The sequence below is a fragment of the Malaclemys terrapin genome, chromosome 11 (assembly GCF_027887155.1).
Source record: "Malaclemys terrapin pileata isolate rMalTer1 chromosome 11, rMalTer1.hap1, whole genome shotgun sequence".
NCBI lineage: Eukaryota > Metazoa > Chordata > Testudines > Emydidae > Malaclemys > Malaclemys terrapin.
The window spans coordinates 65,827,786-65,839,804 of record NC_071515.1 but is presented as its reverse complement, the minus strand read 5'-3'; the positions used below and the strand labels follow the sequence as shown (position 1 = coordinate 65,839,804).

The 12,019-nt window shown below is 38.9% G+C and overlaps 1 protein-coding gene across 2 annotated transcripts in view; it reads left to right on the top strand.

Annotated features, from left to right (window-relative positions):
• CCDC93 (coiled-coil domain containing 93) overlaps positions 1–12,019 on the top strand; it is a 105,899-nt gene that overhangs the window by 25,324 nt on the left and 68,556 nt on the right. Inside the window, exons 7-9 of one of the 2 annotated variants that reach the window (XM_054043909.1) lie at positions 4,284–4,384; positions 5,229–5,246; positions 11,390–11,429. In XM_054043909.1, coding sequence (XP_053899884.1) covers positions 4,284–4,384; positions 5,229–5,246; positions 11,390–11,429 — 159 coding nt within the window. The remainder of the gene's footprint in view (positions 1–4,283; positions 4,385–5,228; positions 5,247–11,389; positions 11,430–12,019) is intronic. The other variant, XM_054043910.1, reaches the window with a different exon arrangement.

Genomic DNA, 12,019 nt, shown 5'->3' with positions numbered 1-12,019 from the left:
ATTGGAATTCCATGGATGATAGAGAGTTTGCATCAGTGAAACTGAGAAGAGAATATAAGTATTAAGTACATGTTGAGTATGGAGGTCTTTTAACACAAGCCATTTGGGAATATTCCATGTACAGAAACAATGCCTGGTATACTTCTCAATATCTGAAAAACACTATTTTATTATACTGAACTCAGAGGTCTAAGTGGAATTTTACCAAATTGGTCAAAAAACTCTCTTTTCAGCTAAAAGCAGTCATTGAAAAATTAATCCCAAAGGTATCAGTGCTTGAAAATAGGAACTTTATAGTAGAAGATGCTTCCTCAACTAAAACTAGTGTTGCCACTATGGAATTATAACCCTTTAAAAATGTACTTTATAACTCCTGAGTTGCTTGCCTCATACATCAGCAAGTTCCTTACTGCATAAATTACCATCCTGTGCCTTCTTCACAACACTCCTTCTATAGAACAGCTTCTAAAGATGGCCTATGAAATTATTTCTTTTAAAATTGGACTTGCCTTTTTTGCTCCATTATGATATATAAACGCTTGAAAGGTGGTTTTCACCCTCTCCCCTCTTTATAAAACAAATTAAAAAAATCAGTTTTTTAACCTTGGAAATACCTGCTCTTGTCCTCCCTGTTTTTTAAAGAGTGTGTTAAATCTTTAACAGAAACTTCCTGTGCCAAACTGTCAGTTGGTGATTAAATAGGTGTTAACAAACAGCATTGCTACTGGATAGCCTGCCCCTCTAAGGGCCAGAGGCCTGGGTCCAGCCGAGAATAGGACAAGTGTTCCCTGTAAAGAGTTGCAGGAAGGGGGCGGGGGGGGGGGAGGGCGGAAGGGAGGTTGCAGAGGAAGGGACAGTTTCCTGTAATGGTCACTGGAGAAAGGAGACTTCAGGTGAGAAGCCTGTAAGTTGTGGCTGGATAGAGAGACCCTGTTGGAAGTTTTTCCTTTTGCGAGTTTATTGGTCGTTATTGGAGGCAAGGGCTAAAGACTGATTTAGGCATGCTTAATAATTCTCGAGGCTGGTGAGGAATGTTCGCAGCTTACAAGCATCTTAAGCAGACTGGTTTAAAAACCTTTTCCCTCTGTCAGTTGTTGGGTTTCATCATCCTGCTGCTTAAGACATTTAATTGATTCTCCAGTTATCGTAGGCTGAGTCTACAGTATTGCCTTGTTTATACTGGAAATTGTCCTGCTTCCAGCCATTAGTGGCCAAGTATGTAACTGCCTCTTGGCATAGACAAGGAGAGCCACAAAAACGAAGCTTACAGTAGTAATTCCCACCAGAGCAAACTGTAGCTTCCTGGTCTATGCTAAGCTATTTAGGTAGTTGGAATGGAGGTGCATTCCCAGTGTAGATAAGACTAAAGAAAATTGGGACCTGTAATTTTCCATCTGTGCAACTTCAGAGGTTGGGGGTCTATCACTCTTGTTTTTTTCCTCCTGCTCAAAGTAGCATTAAACAGCACAACAGAAAAAAAATACCTGTGCTCTGTCTTCACTACAGTCTCCACTGTTGCTACCATCAGTGTTGCTGGTAGGTGTCTTATGGAGACAAGGCCGTGGAATCTTGCAGGCCAGACAACTTGAATTTCTAATGCAGAAAATGAGCAGAATAACTTTTCTTGCAGGGAAGAAACCCTCCCAAACCTTCATACTACATAATTAAGTACTGGGGAAAAGTCACCTTTGCAGGGCATCCTTACATCACTTTACACTGGAATTTGTGGGAAGAGATCATCTTCTCTAAAAGAGGATCAGATTATTCGGTCATCTGGATTAATTATTAAAACTGTGGACTAAAGACCTACCTGCTGTACTCCAGGGGAATATGAAATGAAATTTATGGTTCTGGCCAGGACTGAAGGCTGGCAAAGGGAATATTAAGAATTAGTAATAGTGACTGGAACTAGAGCTGCTACTGATGAAAGATGAATGTGCTGTGAATTGAGATTCTCAGTAGGTAGTTTGACGTTCATCTACACAATTATCTGATGCTAAGACTAACATTTATGGTGTATTTGTGCATGCTGTAATTGCTATGATGAATTCCATTCCTTAGCATAGGTCTAGCATAGGGAGACATCTGATAGTAGAAAGCTCTCAAAGTCCAGATCTAGTGGCTGGAAGGAGAAGCTAGACAAATGCAGACTAGAAATAAGGTAGATAAAAGTGAGAGGAATTGGCAACTTACTAAGAGACTTGGTTGATTCTTGCTCACTTGAAGTCTCTATAAATCAGAATTTCTAAAGATGTGTTTTACTTTATCAAGAAGTTATGGGCTTGATGCAAGAGTTGCTGGGTGAAAATCTTGGTCTGTGTTACACTGGAGGTCAGACTAGAAGATCACTATTGTCTCTTCTGGCTTTCTAAAATCTTTGAAACTATCATCCCAAGTGATAAAATGCCATGTCCACTAGTTTTCCTGATATTGGTTAAGTATGAAAAATACTAGGCTTGCTTTTCCCTGTGTTTAACGTTTTGTTGCATTACCAGCCCCAAGCATTCAAACATCATGAATCAAGCCCCTCCAAAACATGAGATTGGCTTAAAATTTGTGACATTTTAAAAAAATGTGGTGGGGTATTACCTTTCTGGTATTGGAGCCTTTAAGGTTCATGTTTTCAATTTTCTCTCTAACCATGAGGGCTAGGGCTAGAAATGTGCATTTCTGAGAGAGAGAGAGCTGACTAGCACTTAGTCAACTGACTCTGATAGCTGGGGCCTTAAGAAAAACACCAAACATTACAAACCTGGCAGTAAAATCAGAAGAGTTGACAACACATCTTTTGATCTGTTTTTCCAGTATTTTCACTGCCAGTAGTATTTGTGGATCTTCATTTTTAATGTTTTATAGAGATTTATCCTTTTATAAATCACTTTTTAAAAACTGTTGTTCCAGTTACAGAATGTCTCGTGTATTTGCCTCTCCCTCGCACCAAACAAATGACAAAAATAACCCTATTAAAAGTGCTTCATATCCTGGATCCAGTAGTTCTTTTGTTACTTCCCTGAAGTACTCTTAGGTCTTTGTTATACATAAAAGGTTGTACTGCTTCAATATACGAATATAGTTTAAGTGGTATAGCCCCACAGTGTAGTATATTTGTGCTTATACCGGTATAGCTGTTCCCACACAGGAAGGAGAATAAGCTATTCTGATATAAGGCATCTTCATATTGGCATAACTACATCCAGGCTAGGGGTTGTACAGGTATAACAATATCATTTAAAAAAATCACCCCACCCAATAGTTACACTGCTACAGAACTTTATAGATGTGGCCTTAGTGATCCTGCATGGTACAGTAGAACCTCAGTTACGGACACCTTGGGAATGGAGGTTGTTCATAACTCTGAACAAAACGTTACATTTCTTTCAAACGTTTACATCTGAACGTTGACATAATACAGCTTTGAAACTTTACCATGCAGAAGAAAAATGCTGCTTTTAACCCTATTAATTTATATTAAACAAGCACAGAAACAGTTTCCTTTCCTCGTTAAATCTTTTTTAAACTTTCCCTTTATTTTTTTAGTAGTTTAACACAGTGCTGTACTGTACAGTTTTTGCTTTTATTTGTCTCTGCTGCTGCTGATTGCATACTTCAGGTTCCAAATGAGGTGTGTGGTTGACTGATCAGTTCATAACTCTGTTGTTTGTAACTCTGAGATTCTACTGTATTTACTGCACTTCTCTCCAACTAGTATTTAATTGTATTGAACATTCTTTAACTTAGCTACAATATGGCATTGATTAATTTTGGTTGATAGAATGCTGGGAATTTTTTTTTCCTGCATGCTTTTCCCCTTAAAATATAATAGAATCTGTTTTCCCCTCCTGTGTGAGTGGCTAAAGGAGCAGCAATTAAGTAGATAGTAATTAAATTTAATTATCCAATTAAGACATAATTCCCAGTCACTGAAGCTGTCTGTTTAATGATAGGTTTTTTCATTTAAAGAAGCATCTGTTTTGTTGGTTTTGGCCATCTTTTCAAATGTGCTTAAAATGGCAAATTAAATAAATTATGCCTTTTGTGAAATATTCATGTGTAATATTAGAAAAAAGGAAGAAGAGGGAGAAAGAAAAGAGGTGCTCTACGAAGCCTTTTAGGTCTAACGTGGTCAGGGTGTACAAATCTAACTGTGGAAGCAGAATTCAAAGCAGCGTGGATGGAGGAGGTGGGAAGTTGAACGTGGGATTGGTCATTATCCATTTAAAAAATAAAACCATTTATTTAGGAGAAGTTCTTGACAGTTTCTGAATTTGTTTACTATCTTGCAGGAGGTTTATAAACCCCAGAGAAAATACAAACGTCAGGATGGAGCAGAAGAGCTGCTAGATGAGGAATCTAAAGTTCACGCCACACTTTTGGAATATGGCAGGTAAGTGGATCTCATCAGTGTTAACTGTTCACTTATCCTGATGTGGTTCAAATGCTTTATATTGTGTAAGCCTAGCAACCTAAGTTTTTGTTTGGAACCCTTTTATTTTCATGCAGACTGCTCAGGTTTAAAGAGATGTTGGGTTTCACATTTTAAGTTTACTTAAACTATAAACACTTTGGAGCAAGGGCTGTCTTGTTGATATGTACAGTGCCTAACATAGTGGAGATTCAGTCCCTGGGTGAGGTCTGTTAGCACCACTACCATATAAATAATGATAGTTTATTGTACATGGTTGATCTCTGCACGTAAAAAAAAAATTGGTCTAGATTCCTGACACTTCTAACTGGGTTGAGACTTTCAGCTGTGATCTTTAACCAATGTTGCCTTTCAGGGAGTGATTTCTGGAAGTCTGAAAGAAAGGGGATTGAAGTGCTGTGGGGTTATCGTTTTGTTTTGAAATGGTGAGGATGTGGTTAATACCTCAGGAGACTGAATTGTGGCTATAGCACTGATGCTGCCTGTGCTATGCGAACGAACTTCCAGATGAAGAGACACAGCTAATTGAAAATAAATATTTGCAAATATCTGTTGCCTTTTGAAATCTTTCCAGTTTCTTCTGAGATAAATGGGGGAAAACATCTTCAGTATTTGGGAAGAAGGAACTGGAGTTACTAATATACTTTCTGTTTCCAACTTCTATTTCTAATATTTTCTTTTTCTTAGCTTAGTAATACTTAAGCCTCCCTTACCAGATGACTTTTCCACTGTGATCTCTTTCTATCTTTTTTTTTTTTTCCCTTCCTTTTTTGTATCTTTTTTCAATCCCTCCTCCCCACCTTAGATTTACTGACTCTTTACTGTGAGTATTTTCCTTTTTGTTCCTTTTGACTTTTATTTTAAGGCAGCAATGGTGCCCTGTGTTGGAGCATGCTTTATAACGTTTCCTCTCATTCTCTGTGTATTTGGCGATGACAGCATGGACTAACATTTTTCTTTCCTGCCCATTGACAATAAGACTGCAGATTTTATTCCACTATGTTCTTAACAGAACTATTGAGGTATATTTGGAATGCAAATATGAATGAGAAAAGACACTCCTTTCACTCAGCACACATGCTTGCACCTTTGAATGCTATACATAAGCTAACCAAAGAACATTATTTTTCAGTGGATTTCAATATAGATATTTTAAATATTAGCAGATTGGCGCGGAAAAATTAGTGTATTTGCCATTGTGTGTAAGTAGATCTAATGAGATCTCTGGATCTGTTCAGAACACTACTCTATCATCGGAATCTCTAGTGCTTCAAGAAATAAGATGCCTGTTGTATACAGGAACTCCTCACTTAAAGTCATCCCAGTTAACGTTGTTTCGATGTCAAGTTGCTGATCAATTAGGGAACATGCTTGTTTAAAGTTGTGAAATGCTCCCTTCTAATGTCTTTGGTAGCCACCTGTTTTGTCCACTGCTTGCAGGAAGAGCAGCCCGTTGCAGCTAGCTGGTGGGTGGTTGGAACCACGGTGGACCAGCAGCCCCCCTATCAGCTCCCCACTCCCCTAAGTTCCCTGTGCAGCAGCTGTCCCTCCCCCCACTGCCATGTGCTGCTCCTGCCTTCTACCTTGCAGCTGCTCCCATAGACTCCTGCTTGTTGTACTGGGGGAGTGGGTAAGAGGGGGGCTAATGTTAGGGTGTCTTCCCCTCCCCCCTGCTCCTGCAGCCCACTTACCCCATCTTCCATAGAGCAGGGGGGACTCACAACAGGAGGGAGAGAGTTTCTAGGCAGTAGCTGCTGTCTCAGGTCTCAGCAAGCTGATTTAATTAACAAGGCAGTGTACTTAAGCCTGGGGTCAGCTTCTTAAAGGGGAAATGCGCATTTTTTCTCTCACACACAGGGTGTGTGTCTCTGTCTGCCACCCTCCTTTCCTGCTGCCTTGTAGAGTGTTGTGAGAGTTTAACCCTTGAGGGCTCAGTCAATTGCTAGTTCATTTAGCAGTAAGGCATTCCCTGGGAAATATCCCACCCTCTGACTCCTCCACCTCAACGAAGCTTCACAATCATCATCACTGTGTACCAGTATTAAATTGTTTGTTTGTGTACTATGTGTGTGTATATATAGTCTTTTTGTCTGGTGAAAAAAATTTCCCTGGAACCTAACCCCCTCATTTACATTAATTCTTATGGGGAAATTGGATTTACTTAATATAGTTTTGCTTAAAGTCACATTTTTCAGGAACATAACTACAATGTCAAGTGAGGAGTTCCTGTGTACAGTTGTTAATAATTCTGTAACGAATCTAACATTTACAAAAACTGTGTGCCGTAATCTTGAAATGACACAGCTGCACATTTGTGACGGAAAATGAGTAAATGTTCCTTAGCTACCGTGTTGAGAAATCTTGCAATATGCTTTGAAACAACAAGTCAGTGGGAGTTTGTCCAAAGGCTGCAGAATTTTGCCCATTCCTAATTGAAATATTCCCATGAATCTACCATTTTTTAAAATACCTTCTTGAATGAATAAAATTGCTGGCTTCTCCCTGAAGTTTTTGTTCATTTGGAAAACTTTGTATTTTAAAAGGGCAATTTTTTTTAGTTTTTGGGTAGAATTAATTAGAATTAGTTTTTAATTACTTGTGACCACTTCATAATGAATTTTGTTTTTACTTTTATAAAGAAAAATATAATGTTACAGTTGGGAGTGGCTCCATTGCATTCCATTAAACATCTGTCTCTGCTACACTCAACAATTTACTGTTGGAAAATATTCTTTGCAATGATCTAAGCTAGACTTTTTTTTTTAATGAAATACTAGTTTCCGCACTGGTTGGTGGCACTCGGCTGGGAATGATTTTGACTTGTGTGCTAGTAGATTCTCTCTCTCCCCCCCCACCCCCCTTTTTAGGACTGCCCATTTAAATCCTGAGATACCCTGTTTCCCCGAAAATAAGACATCCTGCGAAAATAAGGCCTACTTACAGTTTTGCCTCTCGTTGTAATATAAGGCTTCCCCCCGATAATAAGACCTCCCCGATAATAAGGCATCCACCGATAATAAGGCATTTTTCATTTCTGAAAAATAAGACATCCCCTGAAAATAAGACCTAGCGCATCTTTGGGAGCAAAAATTAATATAAGACACTGTCTTATTTTCGGGGAAACAGGGTAGTTCTGGTTTAGATCAGCAGATTGGACCCCAGCAGGCGAGAGTAAAAATCTCAGGAACATCAAATTCTGGGTAGATTTTTTTTATGGGAAGGTTTTGGTGCTCTTCCAGGCCCACTACATTTAAGAATCTGAATGGGCAGCTTGAAAGATGGAGTAAAACCAAGGAAATTTTCATCTTGTGGATCATCAGTAATGATTTTGGCTTAAATGTTGCAGAACATTTGGAGGCACGTTTCCTCTACACCTGAGGAAAGAGGAACCAAACTGGTGGAAAGAACAGATAAAGCTGCAGCATAAGGAGGTTTAAACTAGGACTTCAGAGGAAAGGGCAAGTACAGAGAGAGCAAATAAAAATAGGGATGGACAGGCATTGAAGGATAAAAAGGTCTTGTAGTGGAAATGAGGTTTTTGTTAGATTCAGTCATGAATTAATGAGAACTCATGAAACAAAATATGCTTAAAATACAAGGTTTGTTAAAGAGCTCATTTACAAAGTCAAGGAGCTTCAGTAGGAAATTAAAGGAGACTAGAGGCATGCAGTTTGCAGGGTAGTGGGCATGACTGGAAATTTGTTAGATTGATCGTTTGAGCTGATATTAGCCCCCTTAATTATTACAGTATGTGTAGCATGCTGCTAGGATTTGTGGAAATTTAGGCTGATTTATAAACAGTGAAGGGAACTTGGAGAAAACTAGGAATATTGCAGAATTGTAATGGATTAAGTATGGATATCTTGCATAACATATTATAACAGGAATATGTTATGGGACTCCTGACTGAAGAGAACCATTTTTGATACGGCACAATAAGCAACAAATGAGAACATGTGATATGTACAGAATTATGATTACAGAAGAGATCTGAAACTGTGGCGTAAACTGCATTGCATTTGGTCAGAGAAGGAAAAAGTTTGTGTGATCATAGGTCTGCATTGAACCTGCCAGCCAAAAGTGGTGGTAATCAGAGAGAGGAGAAAGATTAAATATATAGTAAAAGTTGTTGAGGAAAATGGGAAGCAGAAATCAAAGTTTAATAGACTAAGGATGACTACAAAAGCTTAAGTGCTAGCAAAGAGGAAAACATTAAAGTTTAGACTGGTATTATTGGGTATAATGTAGGATGATGTAAATTAAAATAAAATAAGCAGCTGTACTTAAGAATGAGGCACATTCCACAAAGGTGTAAGTGGTAACCTTCAATGTTTTAACTGCCATAATAGTTTTGGAATGGACCATTGATCCCATTTCAACAAATACAGATCAGACGTAGTACAGTAATTGAATCAGGCAGTCTTTACACAATACCTTAGTCCAAACTAATTTGGGTGTAAATTCTAGTTCACACCAGCATCTTGCACACTAAGTGGCCCATGTGGACCCTGCTGGTGCACACTAAAAGTTCCTTAGTACCTGTTACTATAATCCTGTTTGAAAAAAGACTACATCTATCATGTATCAGAGGGGTAGCCGTGTTCGTCTGAATCTGTAAAAAGCAACAGAGGACTAACAGAAGTATTGGGAGCATAAGCTTTTGTGGGTAAGAACTTCACTTGCATCTGAAGAAGTGAGGTTCTTACCCACGAAAGCTTATGCTCCGAATACTTCTGTTAGTCTTAAAGGTGCCACAGGACCCTCTGTTGCTTTGTATATCTATCATGTAGGCTAGCCCTAAGACTCCTTCACTGCAGACATAGTAATTATAAAGCCCATTTAGCCTTTAACTCCATTCCTTCCAAATGCCTGGAGAAACAGATGGGCATTACTATATACAGTTATGGCATGTGGCATAATATGGCTATAGACACTGAATATCTGCTGCCATATTCTCACTTGTCTTTTCTTCTACTAGTCTTTCTGAGTTTAAAGCTCATAGGTTGGCCAAAACCCTAATCCGAAGCCCAGTGAAATCTTTCTGTTGAGTTCTGTGGGGTTTGGCCACCCCTTATTTACATATCACAAATTAATTTGGGGGCAAAGGTTCTAATACATCCGTTTGTAGTACAGTACATTCTATAAGGTATTGGTGCCCAACCTTTTTGCGGCCAGTAGCACATTCATGAAGAGTGTGGTGGACGCCAACAATTTTTCAAGGCTTATTTTGTATTTGTACATTAAATAATACAAAAAACATCATACACTGCTACCTCGATATAACGCGACCCGATATAACACGAATTCGGATATAATGTGGTAAAGCAGTGCTCCGGGGGCGAGGCTGCGCACTCCGGTGGATCAAAGCAAGTTCAATATAACGCAATTTCACCTATAACACGGTAAGATTTTTTGGCTCCCGAGGACAGCGTTATATCGAGGTAGAGGTGTATTTAATATTACATAATATATGAATCCAGAGAGAAGCCGCGAGGACAGAGAACACTGGCGCCCGCAGCCCCAGAGTACTCTGTCCCCAGCAGACGCGGGGCCCCAGCTTCTCTCCCCCGCTGGGCACTAGGCGGGCCCCGCACCTGCCGGGAACAGAGAACACTGCGCCCGCAGCCTGAGTTCTCTGTCCCTGTCGGGCGTGGGGCCGCGGCTTCTCTCCCCTGCTGGGCACTAAATGGGTGCACATAAATGCTCCAGCGGGTGCCATGGCGCCCGTGGGCATCGCGTTGGGGACCACTGCTATAAGGCATGGTATATGCATAAGTTTTGTACCAGTGTAACTGTACCTGTTAGGAGTGTGATTTATTTCTATATTTATTGCTGAAGTAGTTATATTGGTATAACCCCTGGTGTGGATGCAATTATGTAGATGACTTTTATAGCTAATTCCCCTTCCCATATGGGAATAGCTGTGCCAGTATAAAGCACCTTTAAACTGATATAACTGCATCCAGAAGAGGAGGATTGTACTGCTTTAACTCTACCAGCATAGTTAAAGTAGTACAACTTTCTAGTGTAGATCAGGTTCTTAAGGCTGGGAGTTGTGTTGGCATAATCAAAGGCTGAATTTGACCCTGAAGGTACAAAGGTTGAAGGAGATAAGTGGGCAGTTAGTGATATCAGGGTTGTTTCCCACTGAGAGCCTTTTCTTTAAACTTTTACTACTTTTATTCATAAGATGTTAGAAACTCCTTCTACAGCAAACACCACTTTAAACAGTCTTTTATCTCCAAATAATTTTTCCAGGAATGTCAAGCTTGTCCTTTCATACTTGTGTGTATATATTTTTGTATTTTTTATTTTTTTTGTGAGTCTTTATAATGCTGAGTTTGGTTACTCATTTCTGACCTAATAACATTTGGTTACTTGTGAAAAGTTGTGCATAATAACAAAATACACTCTGTTTAAAAATGTGGGTTAGTGGGGGATAAGTTTTTCTTTGAGGAAAAAATTAAACCAAAAGCCCATTTGTGTGTATGTATTTAGTGCTGTGAGGATTTAAGGCCTTGATATAGGGGAAAAATTGCAATTCAGAGAAGCGTTTAAGCATTGCACGAGTCCCATTCATTGACTTCAGTGGAACTTAAGCGCTTTCCTGAATCAGGCATATATAAATAACTGCTAAGCTTTACTTTCCTCCACCAATGATTAAGCCTCCCCTAAGTACGAGCATGTTGCTCTCCAGACATGAGCACTAGTTGATTGCAGCTCTATGGAATGACAGTATAGAAAGATTGGTGGGGAAATGAAAATTAAATTGAAAATATGCCATAAAGTCTATTTTATTGGAGCATTCAGTAACTAACCCAAAGCTGGCTTTTTTTCTTGTGTTACAGAATTTACCTCTTAGTGCATTTCTTAGGTACAGAAAATTAATACAAGTGTATTTATGAAATTGAGAATGTTGGTTGTTCCAGCAACACATTTCTTTAACTTCTTTCATGTGTATTTTAGGAGGTATGGATTTAGCAGACAAGCAGGCAAAATGGAGAAGGTAAGGGGTAATATTGATTACTGATATAAATTAAGAAACAACAGTGTGGTCAAGGGGGAAGGAATCGTATTTTTTCTCTTCTAAAGAAACCTCAATTCTGGAAAATCTTGAAGGAAGGCTATGAAGTCAGCAGGCTTGTGTGTTTTGTTGCTTTGCAGCCCATGAAAGATATAATTGATTTCTACCTCTTTTTCTAAATTATCTCCCGACATTGAAAATACCCCTTAAAAGGTCATGTCAGGCTGCTTTCACAAACAATCTGTTTGACACAAATCCAATAACAGACTGCTAAAAGTCATTTGATTAGATAAAATTGTTTTCAAGCAATGATCACCCAAAGGATCATATGCTGTGATGCAAATGTATTATGCTGTGCCATGAATAAAATATTGTAAGATTGTCCCTTATTATAGCTAATGTGACCATGCTTTGTTTTTGATGAAATAATGCTCTTACTAGTACTGTGCATATCAAATTTTTAGGGCTGTCAATTTAATCGCAGTTCACTGACACGATTATCTAAAAAAAAAAGTAACCGATTAAAAAATGTATTATGATTAATTGCAGTTTTAATCGCATTGTTAAACAAT